This window comes from Thermothielavioides terrestris, chromosome 3 (genome assembly GCF_000226115.1).
Source record: "Thermothielavioides terrestris NRRL 8126 chromosome 3, complete sequence".
In the NCBI taxonomy this organism is placed as follows: domain Eukaryota; kingdom Fungi; phylum Ascomycota; class Sordariomycetes; order Sordariales; family Chaetomiaceae; genus Thermothielavioides; species Thermothielavioides terrestris.
Window position 1 is genome coordinate 3,226,627 of NC_016459.1, and position 25,620 is coordinate 3,252,246.

Here is a 25,620-nt window from a genome sequence, read left to right on the forward strand (position 1 = left end):
GATTTGTCGGGCATTTCTTCCGTGCCTCGAGAGCGCATCGGTTCCTGGATCTTCGAGCCTGAGTGGGGATGGGAGCGAACGGTGACGGCCCGACCTGTCAGTGCCTCTTCCTGCCGACCGCGACCGAGAGCTCGATGCAGCGATAATGTGACGCTGTTTGCTTGCAAACACCCAACTCGCAGACACGACAACATTTCGCCTGTGCATCCCGACACGATAGCCGTCGCGTTCGCTCCACGCTGTCGGTGGTCTCGGAGGGTTGCTTGGGCTGGATGAACCGCAAGCAAAGCGCCACGACTCAACCGAGCAAGCACACCTAGGAGCGCATGGTCGCGTGGGAGCAACGATAACACCATCTCAAGAGGGCCGCCCGAATTGGGTCAGCGGCGGGAATTGATTCCAGGATGGATCTTAGGGGAATCCTAAACGACAACGGGCCTTCGGCATCCCCGCCGAGCAAGCCGCCGCCACTGCCTGTGCAGCCGCCAGCACAGCAGCCCGTCCTCCCGTCGACGCCGGTCCAGTCACATGCGCCGCAATCGTTCCGCGACTACAGCCAGGCCCAGCCGTCCCCCGGCCGGCACATGTCGCAGGACTATGGCTCGCAACACCTGCCATCGGGCCCGTACGCGTCCCCACCGCCGTTCCAGGCTTCCAGCGCCGGCTCGTATGCCAGCCGCCCTCCTCCGCCGCCGCCGCTCCAACACCTGCCGCCCAACGACCTCCGATCCCCGAGTCTCAGCGCCGGCCCGGCGCCGTCTCCGTACCGCCAGACTCCGACTGCGTCCCTCGGCTCAGCGGGCGGCTATCCGTTCCCGCCGCAGCAGAACCCAACGAGCCCCGTCCAGCATCACCAATATCCACCGACCGCCACCTACCACCGCGACGGCTTGCCCCCTCCGGCAGCTCCCTCCGGCATGACCGGCCCGTCTGCTGCCTCATATATGCAAGCGTCGCACGTTCCTCAGACTCCTCCGGTTGCAACGCCCGGCACGGCGAACTCGTACCTCCACAGGTCCCAATCATCGCAGTCGACGCCCACGCCCACTTCAGCGCACAGTCAACACACACAATACGGTGCGCCATTTGCTCAAGGAAGTCCCGTGGCAGCGCCGCGTCCCTTGATGCCAACGGATGCGCAGCCACGCCAGTCGTCCCAACCACCGACTCCTGGAGCAGCGGTGCCGCTGTCCGCGCGACCATCTCAGTCAATGGGGTACGGTCAGCCGCCAAGCCCGTACCAGCAACGTTTGCCGGCCGCAGGTTTCCATCCGATACCGCAAACATCTCCGGGCCCACCACCGCCCCGGTCGCTACCCAGACACTCCATCTCTCAAAGCATCCACGAAGCCCGCAGCCAGGACTCTGTTCAGGGCCAACAACTTCAGAGCGACAGAGAACTGAGCCTCAGCGTGAGTCCCAAAACACGAGTCCCCAGCTTGCCAGGCAGCGCCGGCCGGCCCGGCACGTCGGCCTCGGTCTCGGAGCCGGAACCTCGCCCCAGCCAGCCCCAACCTGCCCCGCCGACCATGGCAGAGCGCGCCGCGACCCCCGCCAAGCGGAAACTAGAGGATCGCGAGCTACGGCCAGACGAGTTAGAGAGGCGGGATTCACGACCCCCTCCGTTCGAAGACCGGAACGGGCCTCCCGCCTACGCCGACGCTGGAGCGTCGGCGCTGCGTTCGCACATGCCGACAAGAGCACCGCAAAAGAGTCGGCTACACCGGGTCATTCCACCATGGGCACAGTCGCTCCGAGACAGAGCGCCGAGCCATCCCAACCGAGTGTTGTATCAACCAATCCCCCACTCCAGGCCCCAGGTCAATGGCAAGCTCGATCGCCTGCCGGCCCGGCCGGACCGCCTGCAGCAAAGCCGGCATGCATCCCCGGAAGAAAAACGCGCCGCGGCGCCTATCACGCCCGCGCCCAGCGTGCCGCCGGATAGTGCAAGTCAGTGGGGCCCGCTGGGTCCGTGGGAGGCCAGCATCACCAACTCGGTCCCTCGGGAACAGTTCACCAAGGCAATCGCCGATTTTCTGTTCCAATACGTCATACTAAACCAGGACATGGGCGAGATCCAGAGCCGTGGTGTCAAATTCGAGATCGAAGCCAAGCTCGGCATGCTGATCGACAAGAACACAAATCAGCGCGTGGAGCTCCCCATCCTGTCCGAATGCATCCTCAGCGACAACGGCAACTGGCTCGGCTTCCGGTCTAGCATGACCGAAACCCAGCACAAGTCGTTCAACGAGTTCCTGAACCAACTGGTCCAGCAGACCCACCCGGCCAACAAGGCAGCCCACGCCGGGCTGCCCCGGCCACGCCTCCCCATCGACTACCGGCACCGCCACGAAGTCGACAGGTTCTTCGAGATCCCCGCCTCGCACCGCGACCGCATGCTCCCGGTGTGCGTTGCCAGGCCCTTCGCCGCCCGGGGCCACGGCGCGCGCGTGCGCGTGACGCACGACCAGAAGACGGGCAAGGAGCTCGGCAAGATCGTCAAGGCGCGCATCGCCGACCTGAGCCTGCACTTCCCGGACCTGCCGCTCGACTGCAGGATCAGCGTCAACCTCGAGATGGACTGGGACGGCCCGCTCGAGGAGCTGGAGCGCATGGCCGGCGCGACCGGCCGCCCGCCGCTGCCCGCGCGCACCAAAGACCGCTTGAGCTACAAGCACGGCTGCTACCAGATCGATCTGACGCAGGTTACGCAGAGTGTGGCTGGGCCTGGTGTGAGTATTTTTTTTTTATTATTTTTCTATTCACGAGACCTGATAAATGGATGGTTTGACTGACGGGAGAGACGCACGCAGAACTCACAGCGCATAGAGAAAGAACATGAGCTTGAGATAGAGGTTGACCCCAGCCCGCTGATCGAGCAGGGCCGGAGGGCCATGGAGGGCCAGCCGCATCAGTACGTGGACGTGGTGGAGGGGTTAGTCAACAATATCAGGATATTGGCGCGGAAGGCCAACGAGTTTGTGGCCTAGGCCATTGGCACTATGGGTGGGTGGGTAGAAGAAGGGGCGCCCATCGTCGCTTTGAGACGAGGATGGATGAATTGCCCCCGGCGCCCGTCGCCCTGCCTGATGGATCTAGGGTTGCAGAATGGTTCAGAGGGGTGGCCTTCCTCATCATACAGGTTCTTTGGGTGGATTTATGTGCACCGAGGTTTCCTTTGTCTTTTTCTTCGGCGTCCTTGAGATACCATCTTCTTCTGGGAAGGCAAGAACTGAGGCGCAGGGCGGGAAGAACGGGCGCTGCGAAGGCATCAAAATACACCTATGTCGGAGTTCACCTCTCAACACTGCATGTCACGGTTGGGTGTACCATGTGTACCACTAACTGCGTCCAGGCGAAACTGATGTGCCGTGTGTCTGCATTAAGTACGCGGGACACGCGCCAGCACTTCACCACGACTCAGGCCAGTCGCCCCTCGCCCCCCTCACCTCCCACAGTTCGGCGTCGCACACACCGTCAACTCATGAATATACCTGATCTTCCCCTTCTCCACCCTGATCAGATTGCTACTCGGCATCGACCGATCCGGCTCGGTACGCTCGATCCAGGGGAACCCATCAAACACATCCACCGCACCGAGCTCCTCGTCAATCACGTACCGGCGGTTGCCCACGTGCAGCGGCGTCGGGAACGCCGGCATCGCGCACGTGTTCGCCGCCGGGTCGCGCGTCCCCGAGTAGATGCCGCCCTCGAGCCGCGCGCACGGCGTGCCCAGCGGCACCGCCACGCTCGTGTTCGCCCACTCGTCCAGGTACGCGTCCGCCGCCGCCTGGATGGTTGCGCGCGCGTCGCGCGCGCTCGCCGCGATCGCGTCCCATGTCTCGCGCCGCGTCCAGTACAGGTGTCCTGTCGCGTTGAAGGCCCAGTCGCCGGCGTCGGTGACGACTGATTCGATGTGCGTGATTTGGCTGCTGCTGTGGTTGTTGTTGTTGGTGTTGTTGGGGGTGGTGGTGTCGCTGTTGTCGAGCAGCATGCGCGTGTGGATCACGTAGGGGTGCTTGGATGTCGCGGCCGTCAGCTCGGTGAAGGTCGCGCACTGGACGGTGTCGTGCAGGCTGCGCGAGAAGTCGATGGTGATGGGCTGCGAGAGGACGCCCTGCTTAATGTCGAGCGGCGTGTCGTTCTCGGCGTAGCTGACGTTGCTGGCTAGGTCGAGCAGGCCGGGATTCCCGGCAGTTTGGGCTTGGACATATGCGGCCGTGGCGTTCTGGAGCGTCTCTCTGCTGCAGGCTGCCAAGGCGTGGGAGACGAAGCCCAGGCCTATGTCCAGCAAGATCGAGGGAATCATGGTCACATCAACTTGTCTAGGAACCCCTGGGACGGTGAGGTTGCTGTTGAGGGCCAGGATCTAGCAGTTCACCTCTATCCGTCTATCGACCTCCTTGCGAGGCATCCCCTTGTATGAGTGCCAACATTCTCCGTTTAGCACGGCCGCCGGAGGCACAACTGACGAGGGGCCGTAGATTAACATTGCTCCCGCCATCTTTGCGTATACAGCCGGATCAAATGCGACCGGCAGTTGGCAAGCAGGTACATGAACCCAGGATACTCTCCTATTTCGCAGACCGTGCTGAGGAAAAACGACGAGCCCTCAATCCCAAGCCCCGACTTTAGCCGAGCTCGAATCATACCTCTGAGCGGGGCTCCGTCCTGAACCTCTTTGCGTACGGAACCTAGCTTTAAGGACCGCTACGATATCCGAGTCCGAAACCTCTCCAGGACGACGAATGAAAGCGGCGGCTGCGGAAGTGTTGTAGGCCAAACGCGGAGGGTGGGCCTATGAAGCAGATGACGTGCTAATGAGTGGTCAGGGAACATCTGCTCTCGAAACGTTTTAAACCAGGATAACTAGACCTCAGCTACATGCTGGAGGTTTCGCTTGTCACTCGGAAGTCAACCCTCACCGAGGCTCGCTCCCTAGGCAGTGACAGATTTCATGATGTCCTTGCTTGTGAGCATGGCAGCGAGTCTGTCAAGGTCTGCAAGTATTTGTAAGCTCTGCTTGGCTTTGCGTAACGTGCTTATGCAGCCCATTAGTAATTGCAGTGTCGCAAGCCACAGGGTGAACTTCGCATTGCATTGCACCGGAAGACGAAGACGTTGAGATAAATACGAAACTGTCGCCAAGGGACATATACACCGAATCCAGAGAACTGTGTTGATTTGCTTGTCGACTCGAGTTTCAACAACTGTGCCGGCCAGAGAAAACATGTCCAGCACGCAGGACAAGCCGGTCCTCATTGCTGGCGCTGGCATTGCCTCTCTGCTGCTCGCCCAGTCCCTGCGGCAGTCCGGAATACCATTCAGGATCTTCGAACGCGATGCCTCCTTCGTCTTTCGCGCCCAGGGGTACAGACTGCGCCTCTCGTCAGAAGGCCTCGACGCCATCGAGTCCGTGCTCGACGCGGAAACGTTCCAGCGGTTCTGGGACAAGTGCGGCAAGACCAGCGGCAGCGGGCTCAAGGAGTTGAATGCCGTGACCGGGGAGGAGATTGAGAGGCGCGTGACTGGCCCGCAGTTTGCCCTGGCTTCCAGAGACGGCAAGGTTGTTGGGGCTGCTCGTGGCGTAATTCGCGAGATCTTTGCATCTGGGTGCGAGGACAACATCGAATGGGGCAAAGACGTTACGGGCTATGAGCTGACCGATGACGGCGTGAGGCTCACATTTGCCGACGGCACCAAGTCCGTCGAGGGCTCGCTGCTCGTCGGCGGGGAGGGCGTTCATTCCCGGGTTGCCCGTCAGCTGTCGGGCGGGAAGCTCAAAGTATACGACACCGGGGCCCGAGGCATCCACGGCCAGGCGCCGACGACGGCTTTCAAGCACCTAGGCGAGGGCGTCTTCTCCTTCAGAGACGAGACGCGCGACAGCGGCACCGTCTCTCTGATTACCAACGTCCGCCCTGAGGACATGGACAACCCCGACATCGAATTCGGCTGGACGATGGCGGGCCAGCCAGGCGTCATTCGGCCCCCAAACGACGACTACACCATCGTCGGCAAGCAGGCAGCGGCCATCGCCAAGTCACTCACCGAACACTGGCACCCACGGGTCAAGCCGCTCCTGGACAACATGAACGAGGCGGAGGCTGCGTTCTGGAAGATCACCTGCTCGACGCCCTCGGGTGTGCCCGAGTGGCCGAACGAGCCTCGCGTGACCGTCATCGGCGACGCCGTGCACTCCATGACGCCGGCTGGAGGCCTTGGGGCGAACACTGCTTTTCGGGATTCCGCCCTGCTCGGGAGGCTGCTGCGCGAGGCCGGGGGCTACAAGCCTGGCGTGACGGCCGCATATGAGAAGGAAATGAGGGTTTACGGCAGCGAAGCTGTCAACCTGAGCTATTCCATTGCCTCGCGCCAGTGGAAGATCAAGATCGATGAGAACACTCCCACGATTTGAGATGTATCTTAATGAGGAATCGCCTTGTCGATCTTCTTAATCTCTCTGAGTTGCCCCTGAATCAGGGGGCTTACGGTACCTACATACCCAAGCATCTTACGATGTTGCGGTGACGATTCGGTCCGTCGCCAGCACGAACATGTCTCGTTGCGTAAACAAACCCATCAAGTTCTCTTGCTTCCACGGCTTCTCGGGTCGCGCAAGGCACCAGTCAAAATTGCGCATCAGCTAGACGTTGGGTAGTGTCAGTCCTGGACTCGGACCAAGCACACTTCAAAAAGGCCATTCAACTCACCTCAAACACGACCTTAGCAATCTCCATCAGCGCAATCGGCTTCCCCAGACACTGGTACCTGCCATAGCCAAAGATGAGCTCGTGCGTCTTGAGCATAGCCGCCAACTTGGTCTCGTCTTTCTCCAGCAGCCAGCGCTCCGGACGGAAGTCCTCGGCATCTTCGCCAAACAGCTGCTTGTCGTGGTGGGTGGCGTAGTAAGCATAACTGACGTTGGCGCCGCCAGGCAAGAAGACCGGCTTGCCGTCGACCACGACCGTATCGCCGCCGGGCGGCACCCGCTTGGGGAACAGCCCCGTGGTCGGCGGGTGCACGCGCATGGCCTCCTTGACGACGGCCTGCAGGTACGGCAGGCCCTTCACCACCGCATCCGACACGACCCCGGGGACGGGCGGCACGCTGCCCCCGGCCGCGGCAGCGTCGACCTCGGCCTGCAGACGCGCGTACACGGGCGGGTGGGTCATGACGTACAGCATGGCGCAGCGGATCGCCGTGGACGAGGTGTCGGAGCCGGCGATCATCTGCAGGATGGACTCGGCGACGAGCTCCTCGGTGCCCAGGCCGTGCCTCACAAACGACGCGAGCATGTCGGACCGGTGCTCGGTGCCCTGCTCGAGGCGGGCGAGGATGCGCGCGCGCGCGTGGCGCATGACGCGCCCGAAGCCGGCGTCGTCCTTCTCCGAGGGCGCGAAGCGGCGCGCGATCACAGGGGACTGCAGCAGCGGCAGGATGCCGAGCGCCGTGCACACGCGGCTGATCTTGATGCCCGTCTCGACCGACCGCATGTAGCCGTGCTGGTCGGCGTCGGCGTCCAGGTCGCCGAGCGACTCGCCCAGCGCGATCGCGTTGATCACGTCCAGCGCGAAGAACTGGATCCGGTCGCCGAGGTCGAACGCGCGCGAGCGGGCGGCCGTGGAGAGGTATTTGCTGCGGATCAGGTGGACCAGTTTGGCTACGTACACGTCGATCGTGCCTTCGAGTTCGGCGTTCTCCCGGCCCGAGTACTGCAGGAAGGGCGGAGATGTTAGTCTTGGGTGGAGGGTGGTAGTAGTGCCTTGTTGGTTGGAGGAATGGGCTCACTCCCGGCGCCAGCTGCTGTCTCCTTCGCGTGTGCACCTCCTCGTTGGTCTCGCTAAAGAGGTTGTTCTTCTCTGGCCCGGACCGGAACGACCGATGGAACCAAGCGACGCGCGAGTACGGGGACCGGACGGCGCTCATGTGGGTTAGCACGTCCCGAGAGCTTGTGATGAGGTCGTTAGGGCCAATCCGAGCGATGGGTCCTAAAGCATACACTTGTTTAGATTCATGGTTCTGGCGCCATGTGGTAACTGGGACGGGGGGAGATAGGGACGGGGAAGGAAGACGGACCATATTTCTCGCAGACCTCCTTGTACTTGAGGTGCTGGTTGTCGCCGATAATTGCGTACGAGTGCCAGAACTCAAACCAGCCAGAGCTGAACGGTCCCTTGAATGCCTTGAGCCGGTTGTAGACGTGGACCTTGTAGGCAACGTAACCGAGCAGGCCAGCTACCACAAACAGCCATCTGCTGTCATACACCACCCTGACTAGACCCATCACTGTATCGTGTCACTGGACCAGCGAAGAGACAAAGGGCGCAAAAGCTTTGAACCTAAGAGTTAGGAGTTTGAGAACGAAGGCAGTGCCGAGCATCGACAGAGCAGGTGGCAAGCGCAAGTGGGTTGCTCGACCTGCCTCCCCTCCTATATTCCTATCCCCTCCCGTTTCCATGACCCATGACACTTGGTGCTGCTGCCCTTCTCGACACCAAAGGGCCTGGAATGCAGGAGTTCGGTGATACCCAACTGCCACCTATCAGGCTATCCATCACAGAGCCCTACTGAGGCCGATGCCGATCACTCAGCTCTTTGGGGCTTCGCCACGAGCTGGCCATTGGACGCAAACAATGGCATACTGTGCACTAAGCAGCACTGGAGCTGCACACAGCGCCACGGCTGGTCACACGTCACCTAGATATCCTCCAAATGCCTCAACCGATAGTCGATGTGGCGGTGACGCCGGCATGGCGTGGAATGTGATACTGCACGAGGACAAGGACGGGGAAGAAGGACCGGCCAAGCGGTTGCACTGAACAACATAGTTGGCTAGCACAGTGAGAAATATCTCGGCGAAGTACTCTCAGAGAGAGAAAGTATTTCCTAAAGCCGAAAGTATTCGGCTGGATTCGTTGGAAGAGTCCTGGTCCTTGGAGACAAGCGCACACCCAGCCCCTGTCGCAGCGCGCAGAGCGTGGCTACAGAGAAATATCGCTCAGCGCCAGCAGAACCTTCTCGATGAACCGGACACCGACAACCACCCCGTCCTCGTCCCTCATTGTTTCACAGTTGAATGTGCTATTGTCCGGGTCGAGAGCTGTCAAGCAATGCAGCACCACCCTCGCGTACTTGTCGCCCATCCTCAACGGCAGCTTCTCCCGAGCAAGCATCACGAGATGCTCTTTTACTTTCTCCCGGTCCTGCGGCGGCCCGCACAAGCACAACTCTATGGTGTCGTGGCCGAGATTCTCAGATGCTATCTGCGGATGGCCATAATAGTCATAGGCGACGAATGACGTCCACAGCCCGATCTCCAGGAGACACACGCCGAGGGCGTAGATGTCGTGCTGCATGACGTAGGCGGCCTGGACGTCGAGTCCCTGGCGCGACGGATGGCGGTACAGATTCCTTTCGGGCGCCGTGTCCCCGGCCTTCAGCGTCTGGTTGTCCACGTCCCTGAAGCCGTCGAAGCCGAGCAGATAGGCCGAGCCGTAGGGCGACGCGGCGTCGTCGCGGGGGAAGGTGAGGATCGTTTCCGGCCGTATGTTCTTGTGCACAAAGTCGCACACGTGGATGAAGCTGACCGCCTTGGCGAGGCACTGCGCGATGTGGAGGATCCTCGACAGGCTCACCCCGGACGGGCGCAGGAGTTCCTCGCGGAGACTCGTGGCGGGCGGCGCGGGCATCCGGAACACAAAGTGGATGTGGCTGAGCTCCTTGGCCCCCGCGGTGCTTGACTTGACCAGCCCTTGGCATCGGAGCAGCCCTGAAGTCTTGGTGTCGATGACTTTGAGTCTCTTGGCCAGGTTCTCGGCCTCGCGCCTGGCCTTGGCCACGTCGACGTAGTTGCGACAGCTCAGGGTGTCGATGAGGAATGCCTTTTCGGATGTTCCGGCGCCTTTAAAGAGAAGTTTTGTCGTGGTGTACTTCAACGTCGATGCCTTCGAAAGATCAAAGTCTTCGCTTTCCAAGTTGACGTGGATCTCGTTGTCCGTCGCCCCGTTTCTGAGGCGGCGTAAATGGGACACGGCCGACGCTGGGCTCGAGCCGGGCGCACTCGAGAACCGAGGCTGTTCCAGCACGGTATCTACGAGCTTGTCGTGGATCAAAACGACAAGAAACCAGGTCGGATCGTATTCGTTCTGCCAGTCCCGCAACTCGCTCACAGTTTGCTGGATACTGCGGTGGAGAAAGGCATACTTCATAGCCTTGAATGCAGTGGGTTCGTAACCTTTTGATTCGGTCCCGATGACCGACTCTAGCTTGACAAGGGCCGCACTCAGAGTCCTGGTGAGTTTTTCGAGGAGTTGCTCTTGGATCCTGACATGGTCGACATCGAGCTTCGCCGATAGGCTTCGCATAACGCGGAGCTGGATCTTCGTCTTGTTCCAGCTGGACTCCAGACGGAGCAGGGTGCTCTCAACTTCATCGTGAGCCCCTTTGATGGTCCGGTAGAGATCGATCAGCTTCTTCCCGTAGCTAGGACCACTTTGGGGTCAGCAATCTCTCACGTCTAGCTCGACAGATGACTGTGATCAGAAGCAGCACGTAACGCACTTGAGACATAGATCTACAGCCGCTGCTACGGCGAGCCCGAGCTCAGCGGACATGGTGTATGAGTGCAGGATGCCTCGACTGGGTGTGTGAGATGAATTTGAGGGGGCGAACATTCGCCAGCTGCATGGCTGCCAAGCATGGCTAACCCAAACCATCTCACGGCGGGCTGCGTTTGCAACAGCTGCATCTGCGAGTGGTGAATACCTTACCTTAGCTAACAATTATCTATTCTTGGCATCCGCTTGGCGCCTCTCAGCCCTGCCGTGGTTCATTCACTCACCGACCTCCAACTTCAGGTTCCCTGTCATCCACAGCCTAGGTGGTCTCGCCCATCCTCACTCCCATCTCTGAACCTTTCCCCAACAACAACAACGGACATACGGGCAAGACCACCACGAATATCACCATTCCAGTCAACTGTCGCTCTGTCACCCTGCGGCACTACTGCCTTGCATACCACCAGGACGCAGTCTGAGCGAGGGGTCCGTTCCGCGGCTGGGAGGACTGCTAACGCAGCAGTGGTCGAGAGGGCTGCTATTGACTCTCCGGCAGGCCCTCTCCCTAAACTAGCCTCTCGCCGCCTCACTTGGCACTTCACAATTCAGACCAGACGCTCAATGGATCTCCCAGACTTGGTCATTCACTCCAAGCTCGAGGCGGTGGTGCAGGGCGATTTCGTGCGACACTCGTTCCCTCGCCGGGGCAGATTGGGCAGGGAGTGGAAAGTCGTTGTTACGGAAACATGGAAGAGGAAAGCTCGGCTCGGAAGCGGCGGTTTTGGGACCGTCTGGCTGGAAGAGTGTCAAGAGCCAGCGTCGGGGAGTAGCCCGCGATGCCGCGCTGTTAAGGAGATCATGGTCGGCTCCAAGTCAAACTTGGATTATGCCCGGGAGCTGCTGGCCATCGCTAAGTTTTCCCATCCCAAGGCGCGCTGATAATCTGTCATCTTCTTTGACTTTCTGTACGAACTCTAACTGAGTTGTCCATAGTATATCCCGTGCTTTGTTCAGTCGTACGGATGGTTCGAGACGGCCTAGGCAATCTACATTACTATGGAGTACCTCCCGCATGGTGACTTAGGAAAGCATCTTGTCCAGCCCCTACCTGAACACGAGGCAAAGATTATTGGCAAACAGGTGCTAGCGGGACTGAAGCACATGCACGAGAACAGCTTCGTCCACCGGGACCTGAAACCGCAGAACATCCTCGTTGTCTACCCCGGTCCAGATTGGTTGGTGCAGATCTCCGACTTTGGCATCAGCAGACGGCTCGACGAAGACAACACGGTCACCAAGAATCAGGGAACGCTGGGCTTCATGGCGCCCGAAACGCTTGGCCTTATTCCCGAGGGATCCTCGCCGTATGCCATGGACATATGGTCGTTGGGGGCCCTTCTGTTCGTTGTCCTAACCAAGGAAAGATTTCTGCCGGACAGGCAGCGACACCAGGATTATGCCAGCGGCAACCTCGCGGCAGCCGATAGGGAAGCGGAAATGCTACGAACATCGGGCGTTTCAGAACAGTGCGCCAGATTTCTACGCTGCATGCTCGCGCCTTCACCCGACGACAGACCGTCTTCGGACGAGGCCTCCAAGCATGGCTGGCTTGCAGAGCCCCGCGAGACGGGCGGCCATCAGGGGAGCGCGAGGCACGGAGGGGAAGGATCCGCGGGAAGGGCAACGCCATATCTCGCGCCAGAAGAAGCTTCCACCGCAGGAGCCTCCGCTACTTGGAGCTCGACGCATGTCGCGACTCCTCAGCCGATTGCAGCGGAAACGGTCGACCTCTCGCGGTTGCTCGCGTCGGCATCGTTCGATGGAACGATCAAGCTCTGGGATTGGACAACTTGGCAGTGCCGCTGGACGAAGAGAGCTCATAGGGGCATAGTCCAGGCCGTTGCATTCCTGCCCAACTCGCCAGGCTGTCTCGCGTCCGCGTCGGGACACAACGTCAAGTACTGGGAGGTCGCGACAGGCCAGTACCTGCAGACGGTCAAGGAGTCTTCGGACTCTGGCCGCGCCACCGCCTTCTCACCCGATCGACAGAGCGTAGCCTTTGCAACCGGGCAGCCGTTCTTCAAGACCATCGAGGTCCGCAAGCTGGCAGCAGCCCACCTTGGGCAGACGCTCAAGGGCCATCGCGGGTTCGTCAACTCGCTTGCCTTCTCTCCCGACTCGCGACTACTTGCGTCCGCCTCAGACGACAACACCGTGAGGGTCTGGGTTCTAGCCACGGGAACATGTCGATGGACGCTAGACGGGCATCGCGGCCGGGTGACGTCCGTCGCCTTCTCTCCCGATTCCCGGCAACTCGCGTCGGGCTCCGACGACAACACTATTCGCATCTGGGTCCTCGGGACAGGTCGGCGCCGGCTGACTCTCCGGGGCCACGGCGGAACAGTCAAGGCGGTAGTCTTCTCGCCCCTCCACGACTCGCGCCTCCTGGCGTCAGCCTCGGCGGACCGAACGGTTAAGCTCTGGGACGTGGCCCAGGGGGACTGTAAGCAAACACTCGAAGGGCATGGCGATACGGTGATAGCGGCTGCCTTCTCGCCTCACGCGCGCCTGGTCGCCTCCGCCTCGGCCGACAAGACCGTCAAGGTTTGGGATCCTGTGACGGGCGCGTGCCTGCGGACGCTCGAGGGCCACAGCGACACGGTCAGCTGCGTCGCTTTCCCATCCGACCTTGGTCTCGTAACCGCGGCCGCCAAGTCCTCGCTCGCGTTGGCGCCGCCCGATCGCACAGAATATTTTGGCACGCATCCTTCTCTCGCCGGGACTGACCCCAACAGCGAGGTCAGCTAAGGGGTTGAACGGTTCGTCATTGAAACAAAATACTAGTGGCTGTGCCATGTGGCCTTTGGCATGGCCCTGTAAGTGTGATGCCGAGCTTGACGATGCAGAAAGAGCCGGAGCCAGGGGCCACAACGCCACACCACGCTGCGTCTTCGGGAGAATTATGTTGGCCGGACATTAACAATCTAATATGCCCTAGTTACCTATTAACGACGGAATAACTCCTTTATCGCCACTTCGTAAGGCTATTGAGTATTAAACTGTAGTCAACTGATATAGCAGGGGTTTCACCAAGGGGCGATACGGCAACCGTATCGCTTGGACACGGCACAGATATGGCATCTATGATTCGCTCCCTCGAGTTCGTGAATTCAGCTGAACTTGAAGTGAAGTCCCCTTCACTGCTTCCTTTGCGTATGTACCACTCTCAGTCGCCTGTGACCCAGAACGGTAAATGAGTTAGGCTGGCAGTGAATGAGTGGATGGAAACTTCAGGAGCCAGCCACCCAATTTAAGTCCATCGCCAACCAACCCTTTTCCCCCGCAATGTTTCCCCCCAACCTATCCACGCTCTCATGTGCTTTGTGGCATCTTTCCGACTTTGAATTAGTCTCTTCCCCCGCAACTCCAGAATACTCGTCTTACCATGGATCCCAGTCGCGCTGAAGTAAGTCGCACGCTGGCGCTCATTGAGAGCTCCGGCCTGCCACATCCTTCGGGGCCGTTACTGTCGTCCTTCGTCACGCAGGCCCTTAACCCTGGCCTCGCCGCTCGCTACGTTAGTGAGAGATTGTCAGCGCGCGACGGTCCCTCGCTGGTCTCTGACTGGATTTATATTGTCGAATGCAGTGAGTCTGCCTTCTTCTCACTCTTACTGCATGTGCCGCTCCTCTGAAAGAATGTCAAGTTTCCAGGCACGGCGCCCCTCCTCCGGCACCAGACGCCAACACCAAGCGAGCAATCACAAGGCGGGATGGGAACAGGTGTTGCATCACCGGCAAGGCTGCTACCATTTGGGACCCGTTGCTTGTGGTTCCTATTCTTCCGGTTCCCACTGGCTGGATTGATAACAAGGTGTGTACTCTTGCAATCCTCTGTTGTCCCGCATACCAGGAACTTTGAATCAGTAAACTAATATACGTCTTAAAAGCCCCGAATCCTCGAAATGCTCGGCGCCTTTTTTGGGCCCGCTTACCGTGACTGGTGGCTCTCCTACGCGAGAAATCCCAAGCAACTGCCGCTGTATCAAAATCACTGGTTGGTGCGGGAGTCTGCTGCCCGGGCCTTTGCGCGAGGGTTGGTCAGGTTAGATAGGCGACAGCCGTCTATGATCGAGGTGAGCTGGGACCTGAAGTTCCTTCATTGCAATTCTCCAGATGACTTCTGACAGTCGCAATGAACAGTTCGAGGTGAACCCCGTGTTCATCGGACCTGAGGAGCCGATCGAGATCGATGGCCCATATGCCCTCCTGGGGGATCATTCCCGAACAGGCATCATGACGGTAGACGCGCGCTTCATTGGCACCCACGCCCGACTGTCCAGGAGCATGCGATTTGTTGAGATTGCAAGAAGAATCGCCCCCGAAATCCTTGCCGGTCAGCTACCGGTGTCACCGATGAACAGGGCTGGCGAAACGCGACGTGGTGCGGAACATCCAGCACCAGCGCTCACCTCGACCAGCCCTCTCACATATTTAGCGGGCCTAGCGACTCGAGCCCTGCTTCTCACCTGGCTGTTGCTGCCCAGCCGAGCCCGAGCAGCCGCCTACAGAACATTAAAGAGACTTGGAGAGATGATCTACCCAGTGCCCGACCCAACACTACAAGTCCGGAGGCTGCCATTCGGGCTCTACCTCAAATACGCCAACGACGCCGACATGGCCAACAACGAATTCAACGCCCTGCGACTCGTCCACCAATACACCTCCATCCCCGCCCCCAAACCGCTCGACCTGATCCCCCATCACTCCAACTCGCTGTTCCTCATGACCCGCGTGCCGGGCGTCCCCCTCTGGCGGTGCCAAGACTACCTCTCAGACGCCGAGCTCGACGCCATCGCCGCCCAGCTGACCGACTACCTCGCCCAGCTGCGCGCCATCCCCAGGAAGCACTTTCAGAACGCCAACCCGGACGCGGTGATAAGCAACACGCTCGGCGGGCCCTGCCGCGACCACCGCATCCGCAGCGGCGACCCCGTCGGCCCGTTCCGCGACGAGGCGGCGTTCAGCCGGTGTCTGCGCTTCCCGGACGACCCGGCCCGGCGGGGGCATGAGATTGTGTTCACGCACGCCGATCTCAATCCGAGGAATATCCTCGTCGATGAAGTCGTGCTGCCGGGTGGGGGGACCGGGTGGAGGGTGACAGGGCTGGTGGACTGGGAGACGGCTGGGTATTATCCCGAGTATTGGGACTATACGAAGGCGTTGTTTGAGGGCTTTCGGTGGACGGCGAGGTATAGGGCTCTGGTGAAGAGGGTGTTTGCCGAGTTGGGGGACTACGAGAGGGAGTTGGATGTCGAGAGGCGCAGTTGGGAGTCGGGGGATGGAGTGTGATGGTGCTTGAGCTGGGAAAGGATTGATGTTGCTGTATAAGGGGATTGCTATATTCGGAGATGAGTGTAGTTGCCCTGGAACCACTAAGCAGACTGGCACTTCGAGTGGTAGTGACCGATACTTAATGGTGGCATGTGTGCCACGCTGTCGGGAAGTGGAGGAAGTCGGGATGAACTGACATACATGGAAACGTCGGTTATCGACGACTCCGGCTCCACAGACCGGAGAACGCAGAACAACGGGGATAGCAGCCGAGTGCACCATCACGTTGGCCAAGATGGTTGTCAGCTCCGGTGCAAGAAGTCCGCTGACTCGGGCTGTCCCGACCCTTCTCCGGGAGTACCCACTGCGCCGGGGCCGAAGCAGATAACATGGACCGCAAACATCGAATGTCTGGTGGTCAGAGCCGTCAGCCCATGGTTGTACTTAACGTGATTTCACCGTTTCTGGTACGCTGTGCCGCCGGGTGTCAACTGCCGAGCCGGCGTCACACACGGGTCCGCGGTAGCGGCGACCCCACCTTCGGGGATGGTCAACCGTTCCATGCCGCAATCACACGCGAGACTTTTGCAACATTGGGAAGGAATGACGTGCACCCGCCGTCCTGGCCATGGATTATTTAGCAGCGCCCAGAGCTGTCTCCAATCCACACCACCAACCGTCCGACGTCACTGCTCACTATCCCTCCCAGAGAAATCCACAGCCCGAGTATCGACGCCCCTATCAGTGTCATTGACCCACTGCGCCACTACAAAAAGAAGTCGCTAGATCACTAGATCACAATGGTATCCATCAAGACCGTGGCAGTCCTGGGTGTAAGTCCCGTACTTGAATTCCGGCTAGGTCAACAACGATCTGACCGATCCCGACCACAGGGCACAGGCAACCTCGGCCCGGCGATCGTCCACGAGCTGCTAGCCGCGGGCTTCTCCGTGACGGGCGTCACGCGCGAGGGGTCGACCAACTCGACGCCCAAGTACCCGGACAGCGTGCCGGTCCGGGCGGTCGACTACGGGTCATTCGAGGCGCTGCGGGCCGCCTTCCAGAACCAGGACGCCGTCGTGTCGGTGGTCGGCACGCTGGGCGTGCCCGCGCAGAGGACGGCCGTCGACGCGGCCGTCGCGGCCGGCGTGAAGCGCTTCATCCCCTCCGAGTTCGGCATCAACACGCGCAAGGTGCGCGGCACCTCCATCGGCAAGATCCTCACGGGCAAGATCGCCGTGGTCGATTACCTGGAGGAGAAGGCGCGGGAGAACCAGGCGTTTACGTGGACGGGCCTGTCGACGGGCCTGTTCTTTGACTGGGTGAGTCTCATCTACTAAGTACCTGGCCACCAGCGGCTAGCGGGGACCCAATCTAACACCTGAGGTGTGTTGCCACTCCCCGCCAACAGGGCCTCGACCGCACCGGCCTCGGCATAATCAACCTGCGCGACAAGAAGGCGACGGTGATCGACTCGGGCAACGAGAAGTTCCAGGCCAGCACGCTGTCGCACATCGGGCGGGCCGTCGCCGGCATCCTGCGGCACCCGGACGAGACGGCCAACCGGTACCTGGCCACGGCGTCGTTCAACCTGTCGGCGAACGAGCTGGTCGCGCTGGTCGAGGAGCTCACGGGGTCCAAGCTGGCCGTCTCGCGCGTCGCCGCGGCGGACCTGGTCAAGGCCGGCGAGGAGAAGCTCGCCGCCGGCGACTTCCGCGCGTTCGTCGACTTCTTGGGCGCGCACAACTCGGCGGACGGGGCCGGGAACGCGCTGTCGGAGGAGGAGAGCGCCAATGGCATTCTTGGGTTGCCGTATGAGGATTTGAGGGCGGAGGTGGAGAGTTTCTTGAGGCGGCAGGGGGCTCTGTAATTAGCCAGCGGACTCTCTGCTATTTAGCAGACCACAAAAGGTCCAGCTTCTGGGTTGTTATGGCCGCCCAGTTTATGATTCGAGGTCTGATTCAATTACCTGTTGTTGGCATCCTCGTGATTGATTCTTGGTCTCGGTTGCAGATTGTCGTGGTCGGTGTTCAGGAGCAAAGCCGTCGAATGCGAATGCTAGCAGCTTTTTCATTGGGCAGTTGAGGGTAATGAAGATGCGGCCATATGCCATTCCAGTGCCTCGTCCTACAAGCTAGGGAAAGGGAGGGAACGGACCCCCATCTCTCATCTTGCGGGGGTACAGCTGACGGCATACCGCTCGCCTAGGTAGGCAAGGTAGGTAGTCTGGTGGACGAAAGAATACAGAAACTGGTTTGGTAGCGTGATTCCACCTGGCCTGCAGGACTGGGGTTACGTATTCTGCGACGCGAAGCGTCTGGCCGAAATTGGCGGGGAGGAAGCTATGAATAGGTAGCCAACATCCAACCCAGTGAAGATGAATACAAAGACTTAAAAACGAGAGGAGAGCGGCCGGTCAGGAATGAACCAGCCAAGAGCGACAGGTAATTACCCTGAGTTACGTGCCTGCCTGTAAGATACACTCTGCACTTGACCAATAAAAAAGTGGGCCTTGTGTGGCGTCTGGAGTGGCTAACGCGAGCACCTGCATTACCTCCAGCGAAAGATGAGGCTGAATATTTCGGCGCGACGCTCGAGCTGCTGCTTCATCCCGGCGACGAAGCTCAAGCTCGATCGCATCCATCCACCGCGTTGCCCCAAAGCCAAGTTGACTTTGCCAGCGCCAAAACAACATACGCCAATTTCAGCCAAACCAGCCACAGTCCCAGTCGGTATCACCTCCTGTACCCGCCAAACAGGAAAATGGGCAAAAAGAAACGCGGACACCCCGACATCGAGGAGCTGCTTGCGCGGCCCTGGTGCTACTACTGTTCGTTCGTTGCGCATCGCTTTTCGCGGGCGGCATTGACTGACTCGGCCGCAGGCGAACGCGACTTCGAAGACCTGAAGCTCCTCATCTCCCATCAGAAGGCGAAACACTTCAAGTGCGAACGATGCGGCAAGCGGTTGAACACGGCCGGAGGTATGCGCCTCGACTGAACATGCGCGGGCAGAGCAGAGCTAACCCGTCGTTTGCCCGCTCGCAGGTCTCTCCGTGCACATGAACCAAGTCCACAAAGAAACCCTCACGAGCGTCGAGAATGCGCTCCCCAACCGGCAAGGTCTCGACGTCGAGATCTTCGGCATGGAGGGCGTACCCGAGGACATCGTCCAACAGCATAACCAGCGCATCATTCAGAACTTCTACACGGCGCAAGCGGAGAGGCAAGCCGCGACAGGAAACCCGCCGCGCGGGCAATCAGGAGGCCAGGGTCCCGCCAAGAAGATCAAGTACGAGACACCCGAGGAGATCAAGAAGCGGCTCGCCGAGCACCGTGCCAGGGTGGCAGCCCAAAAGGCAGCTGCCGCGAACGGTGTTGCGCCTCCCGCCGCGCCCGTTGATGGCCAGAGCCCGGCACAGGGCGTAAGTGGTTCCCCTTCTTTCGGCTCCGCCGTCCAATACCTCCCTATGGCCCATGTCTCACGCGCGTTACGCCCACAGGCATCTCCTTTCCCGCCTCCACAACCCGGGTATCCCTACCCGGTCCCGGGTGCCCCCGGCGCCCCCGGCATGCCGCCCTACGCCGCGACACAACCCTACGCGCCGCCGACGGCGGCTGCCTATCCACCAGGTCCCTCCCCGCCCCCAGGCACGACAACAGCACCATTCCCCCTGCCTGCTCGGCCGCCGAGCGGCGCCGCCGCGGCACCCGGCGTCCCGCCGCCGTACTTCTACAACGGCGCCGGCGCGCCGCCTCCGGGCTACCCCGCTGCGGGCGCCTCGACGGTGGATGAGCTGGTGGCGAACGCGGCTAGGCAGGGCGGGGGCCCCGGCGGCGTCGGCGGCGATGATATCGACCAGCTGATAAGGATGGCTGAGGCGGGAATCAAGCCGCCGCCGCCGGCCGGGGCCAAGGCTGTGGCGGAAGAAGGGGCCGCGGCCGCCGCGGCGGGCGGGGAGCGGAAGAAGAAGGAGATGCGGATGGTGTATGCGGATACCGAGGTCAGCCCGGAGGAGAAGATGGCCATGCTGCCGCGGTATCGGTGGGTCGAGGAGGCTGCTGCTTGAGCAGTTGCGCTGCCTTGGTTGGGAGCTTGGCGGCGTGACTGCGCCTTCATATCGTCCCTGGCAAGCATGAAAGACTCGTCCGAGGCTATACCTCGTTGAATCTGTACGAAAATCTGAAGCATGGTTCCGGCGGCGTGGGAGATTCTGGGAATGTGCTTTGCTGTGTATACTGAGGATAGGAGAACGTATCACCCGCGATCATTGTCGAGGGTGATTTTCGTCGGCCCATGTCTTATCTCAACCTACGCAGATGTCTTCAGGTTACGGCTCTTAAAGTTCGGCCCTCTTAGCTGGCCTTCTGATACTGGATGTTTCGCTGCCTCGGGCAGCCAGGGAGCGCCTCTTCTGTTTCTCTCATCCGATGCTCGGATGCCCCTTCAACCACCTCAACTGGAAGCTGGAAATGATCGCCTCCGGTATGAGGTCTGTGCCCGGCGACTTCGCTGCTAACATCCATCAATGAGTTAGTCAGTTACGGGCCATGCTTTCCCGAAAAAGCGGCTCGGTTCACACCTCTCCGTGGTATCTCCAACGAGCTGTCGTCTCGGTCACGACCAGTGCAGGCAAGACACGCGCATGGAGCCAGGGACAACGCTAACAGAAACTTGGTAGAGACCAGCCTGCCCAGACCTGATCCCGGTCCTTGGACTCTGGCCCCAATTCCGGAAGTTAAAATAGCCTTTCCAGGAAGCTAAGGCGTGGGCCTCTGCTTTTCGGCTAAAGTCGAGTGCTACGCGACGAGTCCACCTCGCTCCGCTCTCCCCGCATTGCCATCGAACTCTTCGATTCCAGGCGGTTTCCACGGTTGGCGTTGTTCGCTTCTCCAACTGCATCCTCGTGGTGGTTGTGTCCGTATTATTAAGCATTTACACTAATATCCTCCCCGCTTGTCAACAGTCACCTCCCAACGGTCAGGCACTTTCGGACCACGCAGCAGCCAAGGATTACCCCCAGGGCCGAGATTGCGCGAAGGACGATCAATCCCTCAAGCGGACCCAACCCTCACCTCACCCCATGGGGATACCTGTGGGGATGCTGGGGGTTCGAGAGGCATCCCATGCGGGGAACTTCACTGGGCGAACCCATCCCGCGGCTTGCAATCCGGAACCCGAGTCCACGACGCTTCCGTAGCCCTGACTAACGGCTTCTGCCCAGTCAACGGCTGGTGTATGTACCGTGGTACATATCACAGTAGTGTACCTGCACGGGAGTTCCGAGAGGCTTGACGCTAACGGTGTGGCCACAACAACTCCGCTCTCATTCATTTTAACCGCCCTCCCGGACGGCCGGCCCGGCCATGCCTACTTGGAGTTCGCGTCTCCAAATCTTGGCCATTGGGGATGATTCCCCGCCTATTCTACCACCCTAGCACGTGGATGTTGGTACAGTTCACTAGACTAGGGCACCACAGTAAGCTCAAATTGCCATGTTCCCTCCGCAGGACCCAATGCGGGCCGGTAGCGATGCCTTCATGCCTCCACGATTTTCCCACCAATACGTGGCCATGTACACACCAGGCCCCCATGGCAACGCGGGTCGCAGCGCAGCAGCGTGCCTTGCATACCCGGGCGGCTGGATATATGATATCAGATGTGGTCGGCCACCCTGGGCGCACACACTTCGCCGCGTCTCATTGTTGAGCCTCTGGGGCAAGTGAGTCGTGACCTGCCGACGCGTCCGGGGTAGACTGCTCGCAGCACCGAGTCGCACGACACTCCCAAGATGCATTCTGCGGGCGTGAAGGGGGCCCTCTGGCTCGCCTTCAGCTCGGTGGTTGCTGCTCTGGGTCAGCAGAGCATAATCTCGACCAGCAGCCATGGCGCCGAGATGCAGATCGCCGGCGGCAGCGTGGGCAAGGGCCAGATTCTGGTCTCGAGCAACGACTACTGGGGCGTCATCCGTGCCGCTGGCGACCTTGCCGTAGACTTCGGCCGCGTCACGGGCATCAATTACACGCTCAGCAACGGCGAGAAGCACGCGGCGCCGGCGACGTACACGTACCATCCGGTCAACAACATGAACAACACCTTCGTAAGTTTACCGAGGCAGTTGACCAGAAGGGGTAGTTCTTAACTCTTGCAGTACTCGACCACCGGAACTGCCCACTTCACCGGCCCGGCCTACGCAGACTACTCCCCGAAGTCCGTTGTCATTATCGCGGGAACCATCGGAAACTCGACCATCATCGACAAGCTCATCTCTTCCAAGGCCATCGATGTCTCAAGCGTCAAGGGCAAGTGGGAGTCCTTCACCAGCCAGGTGGTCAACAACCCGGTGTCTGGCTGCTCCAAGGCACTGGTTATCGCGGGAAGCGACCCGCGCGGCACCATCTACGGCATCTACGACATCAGCGAGCAGATTGGCGTCAGCCCGTGGTACTTCTGGGCCGACAGCCCGCCGAAGAGGAGCAAGAACCTCTACGTCACGTCCAAAAAGAAGGTCCAGGGCCCGCCGTCTGTCAAGTACCGCGGCTTCTTCCTGAACGACGAGCAGCCGGCCCTGACCGACTGGGTAGCGTAAGTAGCTCGCTGGTATGCACGAGGCGGGTTCCCGGCCGCAGCTAACTTGGTGCAGCTCCCGCTGGCCGGACACCCCTTATGGCCCCGGCTTCGGCCATGAATTCTACAGCCTCGTCTTTGAGCTCCTGCTGCGGCTCCGCGCCAACTACCTCTGGCCCGCCATCTGGGCGACCATGTTCGAGGTCGACGACCCTGCAAACCAGCCGCTCGCGGATGCCTACGAGGTTGTCCTCGGCTCGTCGCATACCGAGCCCCTGATGCGCGCGCAGAACGAGTTCGGCCACTTCTACCCGGGCCCCTGGGCGTACAACCTCAACAACAAGACCATCGACGACTACTTCCGCTACGGCGTGCAGCGCGCCAAGCCGTACGCGCGCAACAGCCTGTGGACCATGGGCATGCGCGGCACCGGCGACACGGCCATCGAGGGTCTCGGCACCGACCTCATCGTGCAGATGCTCGACATTCTCGTCAAGAACCAGCGCCAGATCATGTCTGACGGTCTCGGCGTCGCCGACATCACGACCGTGCCCCAGATGTGGTGTCTCTACAAGGAGGTCATGAGCTACATCTTCGCCGGTCTGCAGGTGCCCGACGATGTGACGCTCCTCTGGGCCGACGACAACTGGGGCAACGTCCGCCGGCTGCCGCTGCTCAACGAGACGCAGCGCACGGGTGGTGCGGGCATCTACTACCACTTTGATTACGTCGGCGACCCGCGCGACTACAAGTGGATCAACACGATCCAGCTGTCCAAGACGGCCGAGCAGATGCACATGGCGTACGCCCGCGGCGCCGACCGCATCTGGATCGTCAACGTCGGCGACCTGAAGGCGCTCGAGATCCCCATCAACCATTTCTTCGACTTGGCCTACGACGCCAACCGGTGGGACGTCGACAGCACCGACGACTGGGCGGTGGCGTGGGCGGCGCGCGAGTTTGGATCGGAGCACGCCAAGGACATCGCCGACGTCATGATCAAGTACGGCACGTACGCGGCCCGCCGCAAGTTCGAGCTGATCGAGCCCGAGACGTACTCCGTCATCAACTACAACGAGGCCGACGCGGTGCTCCAGCAGTGGGCGGATCTGGTTGCCAAGGCCCAGGCTATCTACGACAAGCTCCCTGCCGAGACGCAGGCTGCCTACTTCGAGACGGTGCTGCACCCCGCCCTGGCCGGCCAGATCGTGAACCAGGTCTACATCGGTGGCGCCCGGAACAATCTCTACGCCGGACAGAAGCGCAACGCGGCGAACACGGTGGTCCAGGAGGTGCTGGGGTACTCGGCGGCCGACGCGAAGCTTACCCGCCGCTGGAACGCGCTGCTCGGCGGGAAGTGGAATCACTTTATGGACCGTAAGCGCCTCCTCTTGCTGGTTTGTTGTCCAACCCGCTTCGGGATCCAATGCTAACGTGTTTGAACCTCCCCAGAGACCCACCTCGGCTACGACGGCTACTGGCAGCAGCCGATGCGCAACACGCTTCCCTCCATGATCTACGTCCAGACGGACTTCGCCTCTCTGGCCGGCCAGCTCGGCATCGGCGTGGAAGGCTCCAACGCCACCGTCAAGGGCGACGACAAGTACCACGCCAACAGCGGCAACGACCTGACCGTCCCACCGCTCGACCCCTACGGGCCGGCTACGCGCTACTTCGACGTCTTCTCGCGCGGCACGGAGGAGTGCGCCTGGAACATCTCGGCGTCCGAACCGTGGCTGAAGCTCTCCCAGACGCACGGCATCGTCGGCGGCAACCACCCGGACACGCGCGTGTACATCTCGGTCGACTGGAAGTCGGCGCCCAAGGCGCCCTACTCGGAGACCGTCAAGATCAGCTTCACCACGTGCCGCGGCTTCGACCGCTACGGGTACTCGGACCCGCACGTGCTGGTGCCCGTCAACGTGCGCTCGGTGCCGTCCAGCTTCACCAAGGGCTTCGTCGAGGCGGACGGCTACGTGGCCTTCGCCGGCGCGCACTACTCGGCCATCCTCCCGCCGTCGCAGTCCACGCCGGCCAACAAGAACGTCACGTACCACACCTTCGCGCACTACGGCCGCATCTCCTCCGGCGTCGGCCTCGTCCCGCAGAACACGGAGAAGCTCACGCTCGCCACCGCGCCCGCGCTCGAGTACGACCTCTACCTCTTCACCAACACCTCGGCCGCCAACGTCACGCTCTACCTCTCCCCCTCGCTCAACTACCTGGGCGACGCGACGCCGCTCGAGTACGCCGTGTCGCTCGTCCCGGCCTCCTCCTCCTCCTCCTCCTCCTCGTCGTCGTCGGCAGCGGCCGTCAAGTACGTGCAACCGGTCGGCGTGACGGTGGGCGCCAACATGCCGGCGGGGTGGGGCGAGGCGGCGGCCAACGGCGTGTGGAGCGGCAAGTACACGACCAGCAGCTTCGCGGTGCCGGCCGAGGGCGCGTACAAGCTGCGCGTGTGGGCGCTGCTGCCGGGCGTGGTGGTGCAGAAGGTCGTCGTCGACCTGGGCGGCGTGCGGCCCAGCTATCTGGGCCCGCCCGAGAGCTTCCTCGTCGGCAGGGACGTGGTGGGCAAGAGGGACGGGACCAGTTTCCTGTCGGATCCGGAGTGATTGGGTCGCGGATGGGAGGAGGTAAGAGGGGAAAGGGAGTGGAATTGTATTCAGTTTAGGTAAATTACCTTAACTATTGTTAATTCGATAATGATATTTTTGGTGGTTAATGAGATGGTGATACATGCCGCCGGCAAATTAGTAGAAAGTGCTCTTCCTGCCGGTATGATGACGAAGCGTTCGGGAGGTCGATATTTCCAGCTTTCAGCTGGTGCCCGAAGATCTCAAATGCAGAATGGTGTGCCGAAGCGGTGGTGGAGTTTGCGATTGCAAAGGCACCGAGAATCAAGTGCGGAACACTTCGTACGGTTTCAAAAGAACGGCAGTTACTCCGTTTTCCGTACCGATGGTCATGTAATAGTGTATGATTCATTCAAGCCCCACAACAATCCCCTGCACCTGCGTGCCTCTTTAAGGATAACCGCGTGGAAGCTCCACATGTTTCAGGGCCTGGACCCACTTGGCGGTCGCTGCGGAAACCGGGAGTGGAGCAACCAAAACAGTCAATACCGTTACGCCAATCCAAGACGAGAAATTGAAGGCAGGAGC

The 25,620-nt window shown here is 60.6% G+C and overlaps 12 protein-coding genes across 12 annotated transcripts; 9 read left to right on the forward strand and 3 right to left on the reverse strand.

Moving 5' to 3' along the window:
* The first annotated feature begins 306 nt into the window (after positions 1–306).
* On the forward strand, positions 307–3,255 carry THITE_2117601 (uncharacterized protein). Its single transcript, XM_003654465.1, has 2 exons — positions 307–2,732; positions 2,814–3,255. Exons 1-2 carry the CDS (start codon positions 405–407, stop codon positions 2,988–2,990), a joined length of 2,505 nt encoding a protein of 834 aa, XP_003654513.1. The 5' UTR covers positions 307–404; the 3' UTR covers positions 2,991–3,255.
* Positions 3,256–3,445: 190 nt separating this feature from the next.
* Positions 3,446–4,309, reverse strand: THITE_2051538 (uncharacterized protein; the record flags this gene model as incomplete). Its single annotated transcript, XM_003654466.1, has 1 exon — positions 3,446–4,309. The coding sequence occupies one exon, from the start codon at positions 4,307–4,309 to the stop codon at positions 3,446–3,448; it is 864 nt and encodes a 287-aa protein (XP_003654514.1).
* Positions 4,310–5,039: 730 nt separating this feature from the next.
* On the forward strand, positions 5,040–6,745 carry THITE_2117602 (uncharacterized protein). The gene has a single exon (XM_003654467.1). The coding sequence runs from the start codon at positions 5,231–5,233 to the stop codon at positions 6,416–6,418; it is 1,188 nt and encodes a 395-aa protein (XP_003654515.1). The 5' UTR covers positions 5,040–5,230; the 3' UTR covers positions 6,419–6,745.
* On the reverse strand, positions 6,705–8,287 carry THITE_2049461 (uncharacterized protein; the record flags this gene model as incomplete). The annotated part of the gene is made up of 3 exons (XM_003654468.1): positions 6,705–7,715; positions 7,792–7,991; positions 8,080–8,287. The coding sequence occupies 3 exons, from the start codon at positions 8,285–8,287 to the stop codon at positions 6,705–6,707; spliced, it is 1,419 nt and encodes a 472-aa protein (XP_003654516.1).
* Positions 8,288–8,772: 485 nt separating this feature from the next.
* Positions 8,773–10,719, reverse strand: THITE_2117604 (uncharacterized protein). Its single transcript, XM_003654469.1, has 2 exons — positions 10,564–10,719; positions 8,773–10,485 (listed from the first exon to the last, which is right to left on the reverse strand). The coding sequence occupies exons 1-2, from the start codon at positions 10,614–10,616 to the stop codon at positions 8,985–8,987; spliced, it is 1,554 nt and encodes a 517-aa protein (XP_003654517.1). The 5' UTR covers positions 10,617–10,719; the 3' UTR covers positions 8,773–8,984.
* A 158-nt stretch (positions 10,720–10,877) lies between these two features.
* On the forward strand, positions 10,878–11,552 carry THITE_2117605 (uncharacterized protein). Its single transcript, XM_003654470.1, has one exon. The coding sequence runs from the start codon at positions 11,181–11,183 to the stop codon at positions 11,496–11,498; it is 318 nt and encodes a 105-aa protein (XP_003654518.1). The 5' UTR covers positions 10,878–11,180; the 3' UTR covers positions 11,499–11,552.
* A 63-nt stretch (positions 11,553–11,615) lies between these two features.
* On the forward strand, positions 11,616–11,972 carry THITE_52698 (uncharacterized protein; the record flags this gene model as incomplete). Its single annotated transcript, XM_003654471.1, has 1 exon — positions 11,616–11,972. A coding segment is annotated over one exon (357 nt), but the record flags the coding sequence as incomplete, so codon positions are not given.
* Positions 11,973–12,350: 378 nt separating this feature from the next.
* On the forward strand, positions 12,351–13,247 carry THITE_2015988 (uncharacterized protein; the record flags this gene model as incomplete). Its single annotated transcript, XM_003654472.1, has 1 exon — positions 12,351–13,247. A coding segment is annotated over one exon (897 nt), but the record flags the coding sequence as incomplete, so codon positions are not given.
* Positions 13,248–14,523: 1,276 nt separating this feature from the next.
* On the forward strand, positions 14,524–15,910 carry THITE_2145395 (uncharacterized protein; the record flags this gene model as incomplete). Its single annotated transcript, XM_003654473.1, has 2 exons — positions 14,524–14,658; positions 14,768–15,910. The coding sequence occupies 2 exons, from the start codon at positions 14,524–14,526 to the stop codon at positions 15,908–15,910; spliced, it is 1,278 nt and encodes a 425-aa protein (XP_003654521.1).
* A 419-nt stretch (positions 15,911–16,329) lies between these two features.
* On the forward strand, positions 16,330–17,798 carry THITE_2117606 (uncharacterized protein). The gene is made up of 3 exons (XM_003654474.1): positions 16,330–16,725; positions 16,786–17,214; positions 17,304–17,798. The coding sequence occupies exons 1-3, from the start codon at positions 16,693–16,695 to the stop codon at positions 17,760–17,762; spliced, it is 921 nt and encodes a 306-aa protein (XP_003654522.1). The 5' UTR covers positions 16,330–16,692; the 3' UTR covers positions 17,763–17,798.
* A 688-nt stretch (positions 17,799–18,486) lies between these two features.
* On the forward strand, positions 18,487–20,104 carry THITE_2117609 (uncharacterized protein). Its single transcript, XM_003654475.1, has 4 exons — positions 18,487–18,722; positions 18,777–18,875; positions 18,940–19,316; positions 19,395–20,104. Exons 1-4 carry the CDS (start codon positions 18,656–18,658, stop codon positions 19,959–19,961), a joined length of 1,110 nt encoding a protein of 369 aa, XP_003654523.1. The 5' UTR covers positions 18,487–18,655; the 3' UTR covers positions 19,962–20,104.
* A 1,145-nt stretch (positions 20,105–21,249) lies between these two features.
* Positions 21,250–25,277, forward strand: THITE_2117613 (glycoside hydrolase family 115 protein). The gene is made up of 4 exons (XM_003654476.1): positions 21,250–21,992; positions 22,044–22,477; positions 22,536–23,836; positions 23,912–25,277. Exons 1-4 carry the CDS (start codon positions 21,684–21,686, stop codon positions 25,069–25,071), a joined length of 3,204 nt encoding a protein of 1,067 aa, XP_003654524.1. The 5' UTR covers positions 21,250–21,683; the 3' UTR covers positions 25,072–25,277.
* The last annotated feature ends 343 nt before the right edge of the window (positions 25,278–25,620 follow it).

What these genes read in the sequence shown, in the direction of transcription:
- THITE_2117601 (XM_003654465.1), top strand. Translation starts at nt 405, where the DNA reads ATGGATCTTAGGGGAATCCTAAACGACAACGGGCCTTCGGCATCCCCG. An exon ending in AGAGTGTGGCTGGGCCTGGT is followed by an intron (nt 2,733 to 2,813) that starts GTGAGTATTTTT and finishes AGACGCACGCAG; the next exon opens with AACTCACAGCGCATAGAGAA.
- THITE_2117602 (XM_003654467.1), top strand. Translation starts at nt 5,231, where the DNA reads ATGTCCAGCACGCAGGACAAGCCGGTCCTCATTGCTGGCGCTGGCATT.
- THITE_2117604 (XM_003654469.1), bottom strand. Translation starts at nt 10,616, where the DNA reads ATGTCCGCTGAGCTCGGGCTCGCCGTAGCAGCGGCTGTAGATCTATGT. An exon ending in GCTGTAGATCTATGTCTCAA is followed by an intron (nt 10,486 to 10,563) that starts GTGCGTTACGTG and finishes AAGTGGTCCTAG; the next exon opens with CTACGGGAAGAAGCTGATCG.
- THITE_2117605 (XM_003654470.1), top strand. Translation starts at nt 11,181, where the DNA reads ATGGATCTCCCAGACTTGGTCATTCACTCCAAGCTCGAGGCGGTGGTG.
- THITE_2117606 (XM_003654474.1), top strand. Translation starts at nt 16,693, where the DNA reads ATGGTATCCATCAAGACCGTGGCAGTCCTGGGT. An exon ending in AGACCGTGGCAGTCCTGGGT is followed by an intron (nt 16,726 to 16,785) that starts GTAAGTCCCGTA and finishes TCCCGACCACAG; the next exon opens with GGCACAGGCAACCTCGGCCC. An exon ending in CGGGCCTGTTCTTTGACTGG is followed by an intron (nt 17,215 to 17,303) that starts GTGAGTCTCATC and finishes CCCCGCCAACAG; the next exon opens with GGCCTCGACCGCACCGGCCT.
- THITE_2117609 (XM_003654475.1), top strand. Translation starts at nt 18,656, where the DNA reads ATGGGCAAAAAGAAACGCGGACACCCCGACATCGAGGAGCTGCTTGCG. An exon ending in GCGGCCCTGGTGCTACTACT is followed by an intron (nt 18,723 to 18,776) that starts GTTCGTTCGTTG and finishes ACTCGGCCGCAG; the next exon opens with GCGAACGCGACTTCGAAGAC. An exon ending in GCCAGAGCCCGGCACAGGGC is followed by an intron (nt 19,317 to 19,394) that starts GTAAGTGGTTCC and finishes TTACGCCCACAG; the next exon opens with GCATCTCCTTTCCCGCCTCC.
- THITE_2117613 (XM_003654476.1), top strand. Translation starts at nt 21,684, where the DNA reads ATGCATTCTGCGGGCGTGAAGGGGGCCCTCTGGCTCGCCTTCAGCTCG. An exon ending in ACAACATGAACAACACCTTC is followed by an intron (nt 21,993 to 22,043) that starts GTAAGTTTACCG and finishes TAACTCTTGCAG; the next exon opens with TACTCGACCACCGGAACTGC. An exon ending in GTGGAATCACTTTATGGACC is followed by an intron (nt 23,837 to 23,911) that starts GTAAGCGCCTCC and finishes GAACCTCCCCAG; the next exon opens with AGACCCACCTCGGCTACGAC.